Source organism: Phalangium opilio, unplaced genomic scaffold, assembly GCF_054372755.1.
Source record: "Phalangium opilio isolate 3A_F unplaced genomic scaffold, DU_Popi_V2 ptg000009l_1, whole genome shotgun sequence".
Lineage (NCBI taxonomy): Eukaryota > Metazoa > Arthropoda > Arachnida > Opiliones > Phalangiidae > Phalangium > Phalangium opilio.
Genome location: NW_028324146.1, coordinates 11667880 through 11688725, shown reverse-complemented (window position 1 = coordinate 11688725; position 20846 = coordinate 11667880). Strand labels below are relative to the sequence as shown.

General features: G+C 38.5%; 3 protein-coding genes across 3 annotated transcripts; all 3 read right to left on the bottom strand.

Annotated features, from left to right (window-relative positions):
- Window positions 1–1912: 1912 nt before the first annotated feature.
- LOC149714379 (zinc finger BED domain-containing protein 4-like) lies at window positions 1913–9279 on the bottom strand. Its single transcript, XM_089844825.1, has 7 exons — window positions 9265–9279; window positions 8645–8965; window positions 6774–7325; window positions 4106–4289; window positions 3673–4043; window positions 3243–3615; window positions 1913–2415 (listed from the first exon to the last, which is right to left on the bottom strand). Exons 1-7 carry the CDS (start codon window positions 9277–9279, stop codon window positions 1913–1915), a joined length of 2319 nt encoding a protein of 772 aa, XP_089700951.1.
- Window positions 9280–15887: 6608 nt separating this feature from the next.
- On the bottom strand, window positions 15888–17014 carry LOC149714378 (uncharacterized). The gene is made up of 2 exons (XM_089844823.1): window positions 15947–17014; window positions 15888–15899 (listed from the first exon to the last, which is right to left on the bottom strand). The coding sequence occupies exons 1-2, from the start codon at window positions 17012–17014 to the stop codon at window positions 15888–15890; spliced, it is 1080 nt and encodes a 359-aa protein (XP_089700949.1).
- A 236-nt stretch (window positions 17015–17250) lies between these two features.
- LOC149714377 (uncharacterized) lies at window positions 17251–17979 on the bottom strand. The gene is made up of 2 exons (XM_089844822.1): window positions 17529–17979; window positions 17251–17414 (listed from the first exon to the last, which is right to left on the bottom strand). Exons 1-2 carry the CDS (start codon window positions 17977–17979, stop codon window positions 17251–17253), a joined length of 615 nt encoding a protein of 204 aa, XP_089700948.1.
- Between the last annotated feature and the right edge of the window lie 2867 nt (window positions 17980–20846).

Here is a 20846-nt window from a genome sequence, read left to right as displayed (position 1 = left end):
ACGTAAAATGCGATGAATTTTCCCTTCAAGTGAAGCGACGAATATGGCTTGACCAACTTGTTTTCAATTAATTGGTCATAATTGAAAAAGATTCGATATTTAAGAAACGATCGATTCTGGGGCAGAGCTAAAAGCATTTTAGACCAAAAAATTAAACATTTAATTTGGTAAAGTGTTTTAATTTGGCCTAAAGTTACAACGGCGTTTTCAGATCGCTGTAGTTGCTGAGTGGCTTGGCTTTTCATTCATTAAAACGATGGCCCATTCAACTTCTTTGTCAAGCAATTATGGGCAAATTCTTGATGCTTTCTGCTTCATTTTTGCGTTACCTTGGTTCACTGATATGCTCGTTACCTCGGAAACGAACAATCCAAAAATATCCCCTGAGTTTATCTTAATAATTCTTTTTACATGAATCGATTTATAAGTATTGCGATTTGCTTTGCAAACGTTTTGAACTTATATAAATTTTGACCATTTAAAGATATTTCATAAGTTATATTAATGTATATATTAGTTATAAGATTCACGTTTTGCATAGACATATTTGTTTTCGTATTATAGAACCTTCAAAACCTTTGTAAGAAAGCCGTCTCCGAAGGGGCAAAATATTCATTTTATGGAACAAGATCGTAAGCTTATCCCAGACGTTAATTCAAGATTGTTTATGTTACCTACACATGATGATGTTCTTAAACTACAATCAATTCGTTGATAACTGTATTATTATAATTGTACCAAAATAATCATTGTATCGAAAACTATAGTAACGACTGCTAAAACTCAAATGACCATAAAAGTACAAGGTTATAAGGGTTTATCATCATATCATAAATATTTAAACATATTTCACCTCGATAAATACACCCCACTTCTTCCATATGCAAAACAGTTCGGCATAATTCCATGATACCCGAATTGTCATTCTACAGGGGGCTCCGAATATGGTGGGAGATATTGAGTTGAAAACTCTTTCAATGGCATTTCGCCGTCCCGAGTTACCTTCTATAGTTTCAATTAATATTTAATTAAATAATCAATATAAATCATTCCACCCTATTATATGAGATATGTTGATCGCTAGATGAACGATTCAGCGTGTAGAATAAACGCTGCATTTTAGTCGTAGAGATACATTACAATTTGCCTGACAAATGTTTGAGATTATGTCATCATGACCTTCACAGATTTAAGGTAGTCACAATTCAAGATTACGTTTGGAGGTTTGCGGGGTTAACTTATTCTACCTGCCTGCGATAAGGTGTCGCCACAAGCAAAAGCCACAAACTGATGATTAAGCTCCCGTACGTTTATACCACATGCTGTGGATTAAAACACGATGTTGTCCCGCGAGCCCGTTAAGAAACATTAAAGGGAGGGTGAAGTGGAAAATTAAAAAAATTTTTATCGATTGTTCCTCTAATTATAAGACCAGTGTGCACAGTGAAACATTCAGGAAATACCTCCGAATGATTTTAAAATTCAAATTAGGCTCAGATTTTAAGGACAATTTGAAATACTCCCCTCAGACAAATCGCGTAACGCCCTGCTTTTTTGTTAACAAAATTATTGGAGATACGATTAAAAATCACTTGATTTAAGATTTCACCCTTTCTTTAATAGACGGTAGTTGCTGTTCAAAGCGGTGAAGATTTATTGATGAAATATTTCGGAATATTAGTCTTTATGTCACTCTTGGTATGCTTTGAAGAAATTTGTGATATTCTGTTACAAATAATAAATGCAGATACCTTAGAACTAATTTTTCATTTTATTATAAAAGTTATCACGTAATTAACAGAACTTTTGGAAAACTGTTACAAATGGCGGATTTTTATTATTATTAAAAGTGTGGAATAGCAAATAGTGCGTATATATGTTTAGGCGACTTGTACCTACAACAAATTTAGAGCTATATATTAGGTATGCCTAGTTTTTGACACTGAAGTTGTCTATATTCTCTGTAAAATAAAACATTTTCGACGTGAGATAAGGAAAGCTGAGCTCTTCTAGCTCTTTCTAAGGATCCAGCGACTGAAAATAGACGTTCCACGTCGCTACTAGTTGTGGGGGTCGCTAAAAACCTTTTGGCTATGTTTGACAGATCTGGCCACGATGCTTCGTAAAAAGGCCAGTAATCTAATGGTGTCATAGCACTTCCTTGGTTTGACATCTGAACAGGCATGTTAGCATCCAGATACTGATCTAGTTGCGATAACCTTTTCGACGAGCTGCAAGGCTCGTTTTCGACAATGGCCTTTAAGAGACTAAATCTCCCAGTAGGTTTATTATTAGTATCATGTGGTGTTGGACGGCGCTGAGGTATATACTTTTTAATAATGGACAAAGCCTCCTCCATTGTATGGGTTGCAAATTCGGGATAATCCGCTATCCACTCTGGTTTGCTGAAAGGGTCTAGGGAAAGTTGTAAATAACAGGGTTATAGCGGGCAAACACACATCGTGACTTAGAACCCTATGACACAAAACTAAGAGACAGTACGTTTATAACTAGTGATAATGGCCATTTACTAACTCCCCTTCAGATCTGGCAAGTATGTTTCGTTAATTATTCGAAAGACCGTATAACATAATTTATTAGTTCCAATTGCAACTATCTTTACGGTTGAAAAAGATTCGAGGAATAACGTTTCGTGAAGGAACCCTACTCGTTAGGCTGCTCTTCAAAGAAGACGACAGATGGAGGACTACCCCAGGGCTTGTACCCGTTCTGAGTTCCTTTTTACGGAGATGCCTAAAGCGTGAAGTCCCTTCACGAAACGTAATATCTCGTATCTCCACTAATTTTATAGATGGGCAAATGGTTCCTAATTGAAATAATTATGTACGCTTTGCAAAGGTCCACAGAAAAACAACTTAGCACAAAGCTTTCCTAAAATGATTGTGTTAAACTTCAGCTTAGAGGATAATTGTTTAAAGTATTTTGCAGAACAATAACTTAAGCCCCGTTTACACGAGAGACTTTGACACCACATAGAGATATTTATAAAAGGCCGATTAATGGCAAAATCAAATTTTTATTCGACCTTTTGAAAAAATCGGTGTCATAATGTCCAGTGTGAACGCGGCTTTAATGTTGGACCCAATATAATTATAGAGTTTTCAAAAGTTTTAAGCAGTTGGTAATTTCTGAGTCCATTATTATATCGAAACTCCCATATATAAGGTTGTCAATAGGGTTCTTAGCCTCATTCTGTTTCGTAATGTGTTGTATTTGCATACTTGAAAACATCATTAGTTTTTGTCGTGGGTCCAATATTGAAGCAATAATGAAATGCTCGTCTTTAATCGTTTCGTTAAGTCTTTTTGACATCTCCTTCAAAATAAGGTCCTGAAGTTCAACAAAAAATTCTGTACTGCAACGTCGCACTTGAATGAACGTTTCAAGAAGAACCGCAATGGTATCACTTGCAGTTGGACCCGAGTCTTGTAATTTAACTGTTGCATCTTTGAGAGGCTTAAGAAGGGTTAGGAGGTCTTTTGCTTCGCCTTCCATGGTGAATAAAAGATTGGAAATATTGTCTATCTCTTTGCTTAAAGCTTTTTCTTTTCTCGCTAAAGCTAGCGCATGTTGAACACCTTCCAACATGTTGCTCTAGGAAATGCAGTGATGTTTTAAATTCACCTTCATATATTATAGAACTGATCTTACCTCTGACAATCGTTCAATTGCGTAATAGAGGCTATTCCAACGAGTAGCACCCGGCAATAGCAAATCTCGCCCGTTCGTTAAATTCTTCATTTCCTCGGTAAATTTGGGAGATTTTCTAAAGAAGTTAATTACTTTATGTGTCATTTGGATCAATTTGTTAGCTCTGCCAGTATTCTTCTCTTGTTTAATGGCGGTATTTATGCACAGTTGAAGAGAGTGCGCAATACATCTTCCTCTGTGCCATTTCAAAGCTTCACTGGGTGCAAGACTTTCAACTACGATATTCGATTGTGTTTCACTCATCTTCTCGGCTATTGTTGTTTGATCATGGTGTACCTTTTCGCCAAAAATCAGTGGCCATGGACTCCATGCTATATGTTTTAAGAACGTAATTATAAATAAATTTAACCTTTTTTCTCCAATAGACGTTTACTTTGATCCAGCTGTGTAGTATCATCTTTCTTACAAGCAGAATCTTGATCACCTTCATGACTATCGTTGGTAAATATGGAACTGTTTTCATCATCATGACATGGCAACCAGTCTTCAGCAAATAGTTCAAACATATTCAACGCTTTTGTTATATTAGTTGCGTTGTCCGCACAAACGGATGAGATCTAATCGTAATGAATTGTCTTAACTATACTTATTAAACGTCGGCATTTCATGGAAACATATGGAATGCTGGTAACAAATATATTTAGAAACACACCCTAACATCCTCTTCAGAAGAGGTGTTAAATCCGGTCTTAATAAAGACAAGTTTGTTTCATAACCTGTTTTTAAACATTCTTACAGAAAAGATATTCAACAAACCCTTACAAAAATCTTCTTAAGAGTTCTAAAGGAATTTCTTTGGAACCCTACGGAGCCCTTGGGATAGTTTTCTAAAGAAACTATCACCAAAGACTTCCTTGGAATTTCCTAAAGAATTCTTGAGATAAATTTCCAAAGAATGTCTTGGGATTATTTTCTAAAGAAATTCTTTAGGAATTCTTGAGATAAATTTCCAAAGAATGTCTTGGGATTATTTTCTAAAGAAATTCTTTAGGAATTCTAGAGATAAATTTCCAAAGAATGTCTTGGGATTATTTTCTAAAGAAATTCTTTAGGAATTCTAGAGATAAATTTCCAAAGAATGTCTTGGGATTATTTTCTAAAGAAATTCTTTAGGAATTCTAGAGATAAATTTCCAAAGAATGTCTTGGGATTATTTCTAAAGAAATGCTTTAGGAATTCTTCAGATAAATTTCCGAAGAATGTGTAGGGAATATTTTCCAACGAAATTCTTTAGGAATTCTTCAGATAAATTTCCAAAGAACGTGTAGGGAATATTTTCCAACGAAATTCTTTAGGAATTCTTCAAATAAATTTCCAAAGAAAGTCTAGGGTTAATTTCCCAAAGAAATTTGTTAAGAATTTTAGAGATGAATTTCAAATGGCCAGATATATAGAAATGATGCTTTACATATAATTATCTCAAAACATTTTTACCCAAATTGTTTAGCTAAAGTTTTCCTAGATAGACATTAACTTGATGGTTAGGCTTGTCCCGTAGCTAAGGCTCAGCAAGCGCTGAAATGGAATGTTATATTTACCTATTTTTTTTTTTGCGTTTAATCATCCGTTTATGTAAAGGATAAAATAGATTAAAAGTAAAATAAGAGTAATTAAAATCGTTATGTTTAGATTTACAGGGAATCTAAGCTGTCAGTCGGAATTGTTGCTTAATTCTCTTATGGCATGTTTTATCTTTATTTCGAGCGTAATTAGAGTCCAAAATAAATATTTTTTAAATAACATTGTAGACAAAATTAGTTTAAACGCATTTCTGATACTCGAAAAACTCTCAGTGAATATACATTATTAAATTTAACAACAACGTCTGTATCTACTGCTTGGCCATTAAAGCCTCCAAAACCCACTTAGTACCCCATACAATTGCACAAGGTAAAACTTTCTGCCGTTTACGGATGTTTTTAAGTCGATTAAATGTCTGACTTTATAAGCAATTTCACACTGCATGCGAGAACTTCCCTCGCTATAAGACATTTCCCAAGTAAATTCCAAAGACATTTCCCAAGAAAATTCCAAAGATATTTCCCATGAAAATTCCAAAGATATTTCCCATGAAAATTCCAAAGATATTTCCCAAGAAAGTTACAAAGATATTTCCCAAGACTATTCCAAAGATATTTCCCAAGAAAATTCCAAAGATATTTCCCAAGAAAATTCCAAAGATATTTCCCAAGAAAATTCCAAAGATATTTCCCAAGAAAATTCCAAAGATATTTCCCAAGAAAATTCCAAAGATATTTCCCAAGAAAATTCCAAAGATATTTCCAAAGTAATTTCCAAAGAAAAAGAGGCCAATATTCCCCAATTTCCTAAAGAACGCCTTAAGGATTTCCAAAGAAATTTCCCAAGGAATTTTCTTAAGAGTTCTTAAGAAGATTTTTGTAAGGGTTAAGTTCAGCTAAAGTGAAATTGGGCTTAAGAAGCCAGCAAAGTCTAGCGACGAACTTTGATATCTTTCCCGACTCTGTTTGTAGGTTGAGTCTGCTTTCCTGTCTCCGGAGACTAAACCTAAAAAACCAATTCAACCCAAATTTCGGTCAAGCATGTCAAAGTTTGTCGCGAGACTTCGCTAATTCTTAATGCCTAGTTTGAGCGTGAAACGTTCACCACACGGTTTATGAAACCCAATTTTCAAGCCTTGTCTGAATAGGGTGTAACTGTCGGAATGAAAACTTTGCAAAAGCCCAACAAATGTAATCCATATGCAATGAAGAAAGAAAATAGAATGAGGGTTCTTATAGCTACTGGAAGGGTATTAGTAAATGGAAAGATATGTTTACAGATATAAAGCTGCACCCACAACGGGTTCGTGTTGCTAAAGTAAATCGGACCAATGATCTGTAAAATAGAGCTACAAAAATTCGAACTGGGGAAATCCAACAACCTTCCGTTGTAAACTGGACCATTACGCTGTAAAAGGAATATACAAAAACCCGTTGTGGGAAAATCGTAACCTTTCTAAAAGTGTCCAATGGAACGGAGTCAGACGATGAAACAGCACTTAACTGTAGATAAATAAATACCTGACGCGGATCAAGATCGACAGTTTGCAGAATACTTAGGAGCTTTTGAAGAATGTTTTCTCCTGAATGCTTTTCAGGAAAATGGATAAAAGCTACAAGACAATTTCGAAGAATCCAATCGCTGTCGGTGAATTGACATCTCACACCAAGTACAGGCTCCCTTCGATTACTAGACCATATATCCAAGGTTAAATGTACAGACTTTTTATCGGCCTCATTGATTAAGTCCTTTAATTTCGGTTTAATGTTTAACACTCGAGTTTCAAGTTCACGAACTAGCGTCCTGCGGCTAACAGGATTTAAATGTGGAGCTAAATATGTCATCAGTCGCCTGAATCCCCACCCTTCTACAACACTAAATGGTACTCCATCAACATTTATGAGGGCGACTAAAAGTTCCTTCAATACATCTTGTGCATTAGAATGTATGTCCACTTGCTTGAATTTCTTCTTTGGCAATATGCAAGTGCTGAGAAAGTCTTCTTCTAATTTTCGCTTAGAAATAGCCGTAGTTATTAAAAAGTCGTTATTCTTGGACTCCTGGTGTTTAGTCTAAAAATGATAATGTAATTTAAGCAGATTTAAAGTCAGATTTATAATATTAAAAATTAAATCACAAAGTTCTTTAAAAAACCGGATATTGTAAATTACCTTAAATGACTATGCAATGGGTGATACGAACTTTATAAAGAGTGATTCAAAAAGGGTATTTGTACCGAGAAACTGTGGAATCTATGGCGATTATTAGCCGAAAACAGAGTCCTGCACGGGCCGGGCTCAAGCCCGGTCCAGCCCGAGGCCCGGCCCGATCGGGTCGGGCTGAGTCGGGCTTTCCACTTTTGAAAATTGTATCGGGCCGGACCGGGTCGGGCTTTCAAAAATTTGGAAGTAAACGGGCCGGGCCGGGCCGAACTTGATTCTCATTTAATCCAAAGTTCAAATGAAAGATTATTTAAATGAGTATAAGCTTCTAAGAACAAATGTGACGAACAATTATCAAAAGAAATGAATAATACACGACGCTAAAGCAAATATGAATTCAAATCATTGATTTTATGTAAAAAAATATAAAAATTACAACTGAACTACGTGTAACGGGCCGGGCCGGGCCGGGCCTGTTCAATTCATTCAATATGTCGGGCCGGGCCGGGCCGGGCTTGGTTAATGCATGTAACGGGCCGGGCCGGGCCGGGCCGAAAAACCAACTATGTACTCGGACTCGGGCCGGGTTTTGGGCTTATTCAAAATTCTAAAACCGGGCCGGGCTTGGGTCGGGCCTGAAAAACTCGGCCCGTGCAGGTCTCTGGCCGAAAATAGTCTATGATTTTAAATGTCCCTTAAAGCAAAGCGCGGGTCTAGTGGATCCCCTAAAAGTTAACTTTCCTCCTGAACTCAGGGTTTAGCTTGGCGAAGGCTAGTGGGCGGGATTTATAAGTGCACTTATAAATCCCACCCACAAATGCCTCTAGCCTTCGCCAAGCCAAAACTGGAGTTCGTAAAGAAAGTCAACTTGTAGGTGATCCACTGGACCCGCGCTTTGCTTTAAGGGACAATTAAAATATAATCTCTAAAAAACAACTGGGGCGCCTTTGCAATACCAATTCACACAAGCGCGCACCCATTTTTCTGTAAAATTTATTTCATACGTATGATATTAACAACTGAGTAATTAATAATTTATCTATGCGTAAAATACCCCAATCATAACTGCTAAACTGTATCCCTTAGGGCAAAATCCCGTAGAATGTTTTGGACTTCAAATCAATCATAGAACCCACAGTTGTGCGATAAAGCTACCCTTTTTGCAACACCCTCTATAATGATTTTCAAAACTTTGTAAAAACAAGCACGTCAAAAGTAAAAACACATACCTCAATGTGTCGCTTGAAGTTGGCGGCTACAGAGTAGTGCAGCTTTTTCATACAGTGATTACATTGGAGGGCCACCTTCGATGTAACACTCCCATTTTCGACGATGTTACCTATGTACTGGTAATGGTTGTTCAGATTACCAGAACCAAATTTTCCTCGTAGAAACTTTTCGCTAAATATATCATTCTTTCGTAATATCACTTCAGTTGAGAGTGAAGTAATAATATCATCTAATTGCTGGGATTTCTCAGTACTAGAACCCGTAGCTACTATAACCGTGGAGGAAGACATTTCGCCGCGTTTGACAAAGCCTGACTGTTGCTGATGACATAAAAACTCACCACGAACAACGTGAGTGACCGCGGATATAGATATTCATACTGAAACACACATTCTAGAGTATCTGTAGATCGCGTAGCGTCAATAGGCCAAACATTAGGTATTCTGTAAGGGGGAAAAGAAGTGGAGACAATATCACAACATTATCTGAAAGGTAGGCCTAAACAACTGTGTTCAGTGAACCTTCCGCATGCACTACCTTGTAAATGTTAACTTAAACATATTACATCATTCCTGATAAGAGAGTCTTTTATTGCGATATTCTTGAAATTCAATCAAACCAGCTGGAAACCCATTATCTTACGATATGTTTATAATCGTATGATACGTAAAGAGATTCAGTCGTATTATGGAGCGTTCACACTATCCAACTTTAGTCAGCTGACATAGCTGACCTGACAAGTCGGGCCGACATATCCGGTAGTGTGAATGCCGCACCTGACCCAACTTTTGTTAGACCACGAACCCGATTTTTGTCGCCCCGGCACCCGACTTGAGTCAGGCCGACTAAAGTCGGATGGTTCAATAGCCAATAAAGAACGCGAGAATATTCACGTGATAAATGACGTAAATAAATTTTTCCGCTCGTTTTCGTTTGTCGTCTGCTAGACTAGGGAAAAGAGGCTTAAGGCTTTAGCAACAAAGTTAAGAATATTATCATCATCATGACGTCCAAAAATAAACCAGAGGTAAGACTATGGTTTTAAATAACATAATTGATACTAAAAAACCTTCCTTTCGTAGAAATACAACTGGAATGCTGCCAACACGAGAAAGTTAATTGACGTCGTAAAAGATCATGAACATATTTATAATCCAAAGCACCAGAATTACAAAAAAAGCGGCTTGAGAGACCAGGTTTTTCAAGAAATAGGAGCTTCTATTGATTGTTCAGGTACGCTACACGTAGACCTTTTACAACGTCCTGCATGGTTGAAATGAGCATGCAGACACCATGCTTGAAATTCTGTTTACTGTTTACGTGTGGTAAAAGAAAACGTTTGAATACAGCATCCGATGTAAAGGCTCGTTGGGAGGGTTTACGAACGTATTTTCTGCGAGAATCATCCAAAGTGACGCAGTCAAAGACAAGTGGCGCTGGAACTGATGACGTGTACACACCAAAATGGGAATTTTTTAACGACATGGAATTTATCAGATCCTCTGTTCAACCAAGGAAAGGGCGGTCAAACATGGATATGGCTGAACTGGTAGTAGTTGTTTTGACTACGAATGTAGTTAAGATACATAACATATGCTTCCATTTTAAAGGCTGTCAAGGAAACCAATCCATCCTCTGTTGAAAATGCTCAATTTTTTGAAGATGAAATAATAGAGCCGTCAGACATTGAGGAGCAAGCGCTAACCAACAGCGAGACAGTGGACAATATGGCAGGGCCAAGTTCTAGCTCAAGTGCCACAGATGTAAGGTCTAATGAAAAGCGAAAAACGTCTCCGAAGCGAAAAAGAAGGAAGGATGATAGTTCGTTAGAGAATGATTTTATGGAGGAAGCCCTAAAGTGCCTCAAGTCTACGCCTCCAAAAAAAGAGGTGGTAGACGAACACGATACATTTGCGATGTTTTTAGCAACCCAATTGAGAATTTTGAGCTCGGAAGACTCCGATGAATTGAAATTAGCAATAATGAAATTAATTTTTGAGAAGAAACATAAAAAATGTTCATGTGAATGAAAATGTATTTATTTGTTTTTAATTAAAAGAGCAGAAACCGCTAAACAATTATCATATGCCATAGAATTATTAATAATTATACAATCGTGCCCACTGTTTTTCATATGCACCCTCATTACAGAAATACGCAGTAAATTCATCTCTAACAGACTTTGCTGCTTGCGATGCATAGCACCCTTGATTTTGTAACGCTTTTAAACTGCAATCATCTGATTTCTTATTCCTGCTGGTTTCTACATCATCATCACCAATATCATCATCTAACATATTATTTGATTGTTCTCGTAAAATATTGTGCAATGTACAAATGCACAGAACAATCTTTTCTACGTTTTCAGGGCTGGCCTGAATAGTTCCCAGCAAAATGCGGAACCGTTTAGCAAGAATCCCAAAACAATTCTCAGATATCCTTCTGGCTCTTGAAAGCCTAAACATTTAAACATACATAAATACTAAAGAAATAGTAATGAATTCATTACGTTCAGTTTTAACCTGTAGTTAAACACTCTTCTTTGAAACGTCAGCTCGTGTTTCGAAAACGGTCTCATAACATTAGGTTTTAATGTAAAAGCTTCATCCCCAACAATTACATAGGGCATAGGTTTGTTGCGGCCTGTTAATGCTTTGGGTTTTGGTAATTTATCCTTATCTTTGGTAAGTGCTTCGTGGAGTTTTGTGTTTGTGAACGTGGCACTATCATGGCATCGACCATTAGTGCCAACGTCAACAAATATAGCCTAAAATGGAATATAATACTTTAAATATCATTCAATCCCTGGACAACATGGGGTTCGTTGTACTTTAGCATTAGCATCTACAAGAGCTAGAAGTATCACGCTGAAAGTGCCCTTATAATTGTAAAAATACGAGCCAGAGTTTGGTGGTGCTGTTACATTTATATGTTTGCCATCAAGAGCTCCAATACAATGATCGAATTGCCACTTAGTTTTGAAGTCTTCCGCTATTTTATACCAGTCTTCTGTTGATTGTGGGTAAAGAATGTGGCTGTCAAAACAAACAAAATTAAGAACAGTTCCAGATATTTAAACCCCGTGGCTTTAACTTTACAGTGGCGCTAGTTCATCATATATAGCTTCACAGGTCTCGTACACTATGTTGTGAATAGTACTTAGGCCCAAACGGAATTGATAGCTAAGGGAATGCATTGTTTCTCCTAAATGAAGACAAAAGAGTTTGGTCCCATTTCCACAAAAGAATCCCAAATGTGCAAAGGGATGTAACAAATCTGTGGCAAGAAATCTCAGTGTTACAGCGAGTCTCTCTGCTGCTGGTACTGCTTCTCTAAATAATGTATCTTGTTTTTCAATTCTAAATTTTACAGCGTTTAAAATGTAGGTAAAGGTCTCGTGAGACATTCGAAGATAATTCCTGTAATCCAGGGAATCTTCAAGCCTAAGTTCTTTAATTAAATTAAAAGCTCCTTTCTCGTTTCGTCTTGAAATCCATTCTTTCACCCATATTTTGCGCTTCGTTGTTTCACGTTTACGTTTCTTTTCGGCTAGTATCTTGATTCCCAGCAACGAAGCTGCTTGTTTCCTTCGATGATCGGTATGGAGATCCATTTACATAAAGGCTTTAAAATACGCAATGCAGCTTGGAGCTCAATCAAATACTACCTCAACAGTCGATAAATATAATAGTGGCAGACAACTATTCAGTCGAAAATAAGTTTTAGTTCAGTTCAGATCAGTTTATTAGGGGCATGAGTAAGAACAAATATCAGACTGACAAGTCAGATAGTGTGAACGGTGGGCTGACTCAAGGCTGACCTGACAAGTCGGTTCGCGAAGTCTGGAAGACTAGTCGGCTGACTAAAGTGGGATAGTGTGAACGCTCCATTAATGTTTTTTACACAGGTTCGAATAATTCGTAAAACAATTATACTTTTGTAAAAAGACTTGAATGGATAAATAAATGGGATTGACCCCTAAATACGGGTTTTCCCTCTTCGAGTTTGAACATTTCATTAGGTTTAAAACCAAGAGCTTTACTTTACCGAGTTAAAAAGAAAGCTTCTGGTGAATCATTTGATCTGCAATGTTTGTTCGCATTGAAGAGTCTTGGTTCTAGTAGCCAGCTTCGCTTGCAGTGAACTGATTTAAGTTTGGAAATATCAATTATTTCGTCATCAATGATGCAATTTGAGCAAAACACACGCGATATACTAATTTATTTGCATAGCTGGATAATTTTACCCTAATTTACACAACAAAATGTAAACTGATGAAACTTCGTAGGCCTTTTATTCACGTAAAGCCGAAACTTAAGGTCACGGGAGTCAATTTGTATATTCTGAAAAATGTAAAAGCGACGTTCCAGGATTTGCCCACAACTGTTGTCAAGCCAACGAGTAAAGCGCTTTTACGTGTAAGTAAGAGCGCCTAGCTATTGGAAAGATGTCGTGACAACGGCATGAACTAGTAAAACCGGCGTTTTTAACCAGACCGTGGCACCCAATCTCGCATGTCTGTTATCGAACCCCTGTGGAAGTTACGTTTGCCATCGAACATTCGTGGATATCTGTGTCGTGGTACATTCTTCTAAGACAAATTCACTATCGGCCACGTATGCAATAAATGACGCATACGGCGACAAACGACCAATGCTATTTCTCACGTGGTTGTAATACTGTATGACGCGTAATCCTTCGAAAAGTAGTCGCCTAAGTACATTGCTGCTAGTAATGATTGATAACTACACCTGCTAGATCAAATGTCAACCAGTACATTACAATGTTTTTTAAAGGGTCTTAAAGTAGACCAATTCAAAACATTTGTTTTACTATAAGAAGGGACTCTGCTAGTTTCAATCAGAAAAAACTTACAGTCCAAAAAGCTATGGAAAACTGTTCAAACGAGGAGCTAACCGATATGCACCTTATGTATGAACGAGCATTCGGGAATGCTCTGGAAGCCAGGCGCCTTTACCAAGAGATGTTTCCTCAACGTCGATTGCCGTGTCGTCAAACTTTCGGGGCGGTAGATCGACGTTTGCGAGAGACAGGGCAACTACGGCGAAGGGGTGGAGCTGGAAGACCCCAAGATGTACCCAAAAACTTAGAAAACCAAGTCCTGCAAATCGTACAAAATGATCCCGGAACCAGTACCCGCAAGGTGGAAGATCAACTTGATGTAAATTGTGTAAAGGTTTGGAGAATCCTAAACAATCACGGATTTCACCCGTACCACTACCAGAAGGTTCAGGCTTTAAATCCAGATGACTATCCAAGGAGGCCACAGTTTTCAAACTGGTTTATCCAACCATGTGTTGCGAACCCCCAATTTCCAGGCATGGTCTTAGTGACCGACGAGGCCACGTTTGCCCAGGACGAAATCATCAACTCTCACAACATGCATCAATGGAGCCAAGAGAATCCGCATGCCATCGTCGTAGCAAGTCATCAAGTCAAATTTAGTTTAAATGTTTGGTGCGGTATTGTTGGTAATCTTTTAATCGGACCGCACTTCCTCCCACAAAGACTTAACGGTCAACATTATCTCCAATTTCTAACTGAAACGCTACCGGAACTCTTAGATGTGCCCTTGGCTCAGTGGCGCGACATGTGGTTTATGCACAATGGCGCTCCCGCTCATTTCAGGCGCGACGTTCGGGCACATTTGGACGCCACCTATCCTGGAAGGTGGATCGGTCGTGGAGGACCTGTTGCTTGGCCAGCTCGTTCGCCCGACCTCAACCCTTTGGATTTCTTTCTTTGAGGTCATTTGAAGGACATGGTTTACCAAACGGAAGTTCCAAACATCGAAGAGTTACGTCGACGGATCATTGAGGCATGCGAAACCATCAGAAATACACCAGGAATCTTTGAACGAGTTCGTGGGTCTTCCGTTAAGAGGGCCGAAGCTTGCGTAAGAGCTCAAGGACAACATTTTGAACAAAGAAGACCGGCAAAAACCGGTAGACACTTGGGGCCTGTAATGTTAAAAATTATTGTCTCCGTTTTGACCATTTCTTGCTATGATATGAAAATTGGATGGTAAAGGGATGTGTTTCACAAAAAAAGGAACACTAAATAGTCAGTATTCTGGGAATGGAGGGGCGACAAAAATTTCCTGCGTAATGTTAAGTATAGGCGGAATGATCGACTTTAGCCACGGATACGACAGCCTTCCCCCACACCGAAACACTCGGAGTTTCGAATTTCTTATACAGAATTGATGTAAGAAAATTGTTGGAAAGGTATATCTTGTAACTGCAAAGGGTACAGCGTCCACGACGAAATAAAATCACTGGAATTTTGGTCTAAAACACTCGGAAAATAGTCCAAACGCCTGTAGAAGTGTTCGACTTCTCGTACACTGCTGCATTGCGGTTCGAGTGACATTCAGGGGCTTTGCACAGACTATTTAGTTGACTCATATAGTCTTTGGTTTTGTCAAACGTAACCTTAAACATAGAGAAATAATACCAAAAACGGATGCTGGAGTAGAATTTTTTATTTCAAATCAAATAGTTTACGTTTCTACATTGTTCAACAGTTTAGCATATGTCGGGAAGCCCTTCCAGCTCAGAGGCATCTTCACACACGACACGCAATTTTGACTGGTACCAACTGCCTCGATCGACATGGCGCCGATAACCGAGATATCAGATTACGCTACTAACATGAGCACAAGCGCCTATCGTCAAACATCCACCTTTGCACGTACAGTACCAACCTAGAATGGCATGAATACCATTACCGTTGGGTACATATCGAATGAGGGCTTGATGAACAACTGAGCTGGAAAACTGACTAGGCACACGAATCCGGATTAAATCATGTTCAAGTTTGGAAGCGTCGATGTTGAAAGAGCCCGATTTCTCGACAGTCAATGCGACGTAAGACTCAGCGCGCTTGGTTTTAAAATCGCTCATGATCACCTCGCGTACATCGCTTTCCCTAAGTACCGGAAAATCATCAAAGTCAGTGTCCTCAATTCTTTTCCATAGAGACGGTCTGCGAAGTATATGTTCGCGCTCTACTAGCTCCTTCAGCGGATTTGCGTTCGTCGAAACTGCCACCATTCTTTCGACGGCGTCTTCCCATGTCCCTTTGAGATGTAAGTCTGGATGGTACGCGTTAATCAGGGCGGCTGCAATTTGAAGAAGTTCCGGTACTACTGTTGTAATAGGCACTTGTATTCTACTTTGGAACAAACGGAATATATTCTGCAAATGACCATTTCTAACTTCAACCGGCCATCTGACGTAGGTTACCTGTCGGGAACGATTAACCTCTTGGGTGTTTACTTGCTTCTCGCCTTTAGACAGGAACGACGGCATTTGTAGGTCAACACCCAATTCTGTAAGTAAGCTGTTGGAGTCTCGGAAACCTCGGTCCGCCAGTACGACGTCACCAACTTGAAAAAAGGACTTTAGTTCTTCTCTCTTTTTGATAGCATGGTTTAATATTCGAGCGTCATTATTGCGGCCATTAGCAAAGTATGGTCCAATTATATCCAGGATGTAACCAGTAGTTGTAACCATAAGAATTAACTTGAGGATATGCTGGCCTTTATGCACGCAAAATGATTTTTGAAGAACAGTATAGTCCTTGGATCTTCCAACCTTAATATAGGTACCATCTACAATAGTAATGAGGGAATTAGGCTTGTTTCTGGCAAAGAGGGTTACTGCTGCCTTTGATTGGTGGTTAGTTAGCACATTTTCTCGTGATATATGTTGAAGGCCAAAGTGACTCGGCACGAAACGCTCCACTAAACCCCTGATGCACGCCGCCACTATATTTGATACCGTACGTTCAGTTAAGTGAAATAAAGCGGATAACACTTTATTGGAGACGCCCATTCGTAGTTTCATCAAGAATACTACTAGAGCTGTCTTTGAAGAACAGCATCTGATTATACCAATAACTTCCTCAATTGTAGAATGAACCTCTAGAAAGTCTTTCATAGATAATGAAGTTAACACTTTACAGTCTTCATCACTTCGTATGACGTTGTCAAAGCTCCTCGTCTTTAAGTCCTTAACACACTGTCTAAGGCCCGTAAATAGGTGGTTGATGTCCCTGGATGTCATGAGACTTGATCTACTGGTGCAGTGAATACTATTAATTATTTCAATGGGCAACTCCCCGTCAACAAGATGCGTGGAGCACATGCGGTTGTCCTGGTGAATAAAGATTGCCCGTTCCACAAATATCTTTAACCGATCTCCGGCTTTTACTCTGGTGCGTGTACTGGCGCCACAAATGAAGCAAGTCTTTGAATGTGGCCTGATAAAACTTTGGTTTATGGTAATGGTGTTTGATGCCGTATGACTACGTGTTACTTGCGAAACCGGCTGTTCTTGTGACATCGTTGGTACTGCTTCTTCAAAACCCGCCTGCCTTTGCACTTGTGATGTTGGTTGGATTGGTACTAGCAAAGGTGGTACGTCTGGTACTTGCGACGTGAATGGTTCTGGTACTTGTGAAGCGAATGGTTCTGGTACTTGTGAAGCGAATGGTTCTGGTACTTGTGAAGCGAATGGTTCTGGTACTTGTGAAGCGAATGGTTCTGGTACTTGTGAAGCGAATGGTTCTGGTACCTGGTTTACCGGTTTTGTTGGTGTAGGCGAGGGCAATGATGTCGAAGAGCCATGACCGCTACTATTCTGAATAACGGAAAGTCATCAACAATATCAATGTTCAGAAGGTTTTCTAAAATACTGGTTCCATGGTGGTGTTCTGCCTGAGATTTATTTCTAAAGTTAGCGTCTGTTCGTAACTCAATATCCTCAGTAAATGGGAAACAATGCCTGTTTCTACGCCTTATTTCTGCTTGTGTGCATTTATCGCACCCATAGTAACCATTGTGACCTTTGACTTAACGAATAAAGGCCCTAGCTGGAGTGTCACAAATAAACCCTGCTATTTCAACCACTTTTGGATCGCCATTTAAAGTTATTCCATTTTGTATTAGAAGAGATGCCTCGGTTATGAATGAAGATAAAAATTGATCAGAACATTTAGGTTTGCTTAATCCGTGAAATAACCCTATGACAAAGGGCTTGGAGTTTGCTATAGTAGAAACTGCACCCAATATTGGCCAAAAGTTGCTGGTTGTACTAGTTCCAATTGGCAAACCGTCAATGATAATAAAAATTTTAAACACCGAGACTGTCGCCGCTAAATCGTGTTCACGTTGGACCATGTAACGAATTCCAGCTTCTAGACCAAAATGAAAGTATTGACCGGGTGGTATTTCCTCTACTATTGAAAATCTAGGAGTGCGTAACAATGTTCGAGAGTCGCAGGGAATATCTTTAAAGCAATAGGTCATTTACGGCATTTTTGCTGATCCCAAAACATGTCACCCATCTTGCCAGACTTGCTCTCTAATGTTCTGCGTCAGAGCCTTTGATTGTTTCAAAAAATCATGACCATTGTCGGCTGGAATATTACGATCCTCGGAAATGCAAATTTCTCTATCAATTTCATCGATTTCTGCTTCAGAGATAATCGATGCTTCAATATATCCTCCAGTTTTATCATCACTATCACTCATATCATCACTATTTTCCGTAGAGCTACTACTAGCTTCATGGTATCCAACTTCTTCATAGTTAAATAAGAATGTAATGCTAATACAATACAAATATAAAACCGTTTTAAGCTTAAAGTATATTTTATCGGTAGGATACCTATGTAGCGAAGTTCTATTTAATATGCAAATCTCATCTATTTGGTTGTTTAAAATAACAGACCCATCAGATAATCCAGCTCCGAAAATCATCTCAAATCTTACACTATGGGCAATGGCGCCTCATATCTTTCCATTTTAATTTGGTTTAAATTTATAATTAACTCTAATAATAAACACCTAGCAAATTTTAAACTCTCATATCATTGCCTTAGCTTTAAAAATAACATGGAAAAGTGGTGGTCCTTTCCTTTACATTATTGTAATACCATAGATTAAAAAATGCGCGTGAGGAAATTTTCACGATATAGGATAGGCAACTCCCTATCTCGAACGACTGCTTATTCTTATTATTCTCTGTTACAACATCGGTTGTCAGCACGCGCAAAGCTAGGTCTCTATGCAGCCAAGCTTTGTGCTTGCTGACAAGAGACGATATATTTCAGGATATAAAATATCTGCGAGATTTTCAGCTTGAGTGCACGGACCTCTAGGATTTACTATTTTGTTTTAAATACGTGAAGTAGGTTGTAGTCTTTTTTCTCGAGTATTTGAAACTAAGGCCTAGAGGTCTGTGCACCCGAGCTAAAAAAAACTCGCGGATATTTTAAAGCCTGAAAATCCTGCAGTTTTTCGTCTCTTGTCAGCACGCACGAAACTGGGTTACCATAGATTAAAAAATGCGCGTGAGGAAATTTTCACGATATAGGATAGGCAACTCCCTATCTCGAACGACTGCTTATTCTTATTATTCTCTGTTACAACATCGGTTGTCAGCACGCGCAAAGCTAGGTCTCTATGCAGCCAAGCTTTGTGCTTGCTGACAAGAGACGATATATTTCAGGATATAAAATATCTGCGAGATTTTCAGCTTGAGTGCACGGACCTCTAGGATTTATTATTTTGTTTTAAATACGTGAAGTAGGTTGTAGTCTTTTTTCTCGAGTATTTGAAACTAAGGCCTAGAGGTCTGTGCACCCGAGCTAAAAAAAACTCGCGGATATTTTAAAGCCTGAAAATCCTGCAGTTTTTCGTCTCTTGTCAGCACGCACGAAACTGGGTTACATAGAGACCTAACTTTGTGCGTGCTGACAAACGATGTTGTAACAGAGCATATACTGAACAAGCTGTCGTTCGAGATAGGGAGTTACCTATCCTATAGGGTGAAAACAATTTCCTCGCGCGCATTCTTTAGCCATGGTAAAACTGCAGTGAAATGTAATCCTTCATATCCACAAAAAACCCCAGTTATTTCTAGATAAATTATGAAGCTGAAGCTGTACGATAGTTGCTCCTATCTAACCACTGCTTTCTCTAATCTAACACTAGACCTAAACCTCGGATCCACGTGGAGGGGGGAAAAAAACCCCGAGCAGCTGGAATCTCTCTCTCGTGTCCCCGAAAAGGTTATTTGTAGTAAAGGGGGAAAACACCCTCGCTGCCCTGAACTAGTAAGGACAAGGAAGAAATTCTTCCATTATTCTAGAGGACCGATAGGCCCTTCTAGATAAGATCCCACACCCTCCCGTAATGTTAAATGAAAATTCACAGATTTTCGCCGATTTTCCCATAGGAATAACATGGGGTCTTTGGTGCTCCTGCACATCGAATCATTTAAAAACTAAAGCTATCAGATTTTTCAACAACAATTCCATTTTCGTAAAATTTCATCATGAAAAATCTGAGATAAGTAATTTTTTTTTTCAATTAATTTATAGGAAATAAATCCATTACCAGTAAAATCAGGAGATTGAATTAAATTCTAAAGAGTAGTAAAATACGGATTGTCTTTAAAATTATATAGAAAAATAAAATATCCGAGCTTCAGTCAACTGGAAAAAACTCTTATCTTTTTGTTTTTTAGGCTTAGGCAAACCAAGTCCTTTTTTTATATAATAAAGTTTAGGGTTTAGGCAAAGCTCAAAAATACTTTGTTCTTCTATCTCCGCAGTTTTAGGCCTAACATAACAAACTAATACCATAAGAACATGCATTAACCACGGTAAATGTGGTTATGCTAATACAAAATTAGTCCTTACAAAGAAATTAATTTAAATTTTGATTATATTTTACCTGATTTTCGTAGTTTCTTTTTACCGTTGACAAAGGCTTAAGACTTCAGACCGCCGGATTTGATAAAGCTGCCGGTAACGCGTGAATTAGTGTTCGTACGGGGTAAAAATTTAATCGGGGTCGGGGTCGGGGGAAGGTTATCCCCGAAAAAAACAAGTCGGGGTCGGGGTCGGGGTTAGACAACGCATGCTGAAAAATTTTGGAAAAATGATAAAAAAAATCGTTAAATTTCTGGTTGTTTGGAAAGAAGCTTTATTAATATACAAATTCGCCGATCCACGAGAGGGAGGAACTTTGGAATTTTGGTGACTGTTTTTACTGTATTTTGTTTGTTGTTAGTTACCCCCCTTGCCCTTATTTCATAAAGGAGAAGCGGAGCACTTATTTGAGACGAATGAGATAATTGTTTTGGTCGCAGGACAAAAAATAATTTG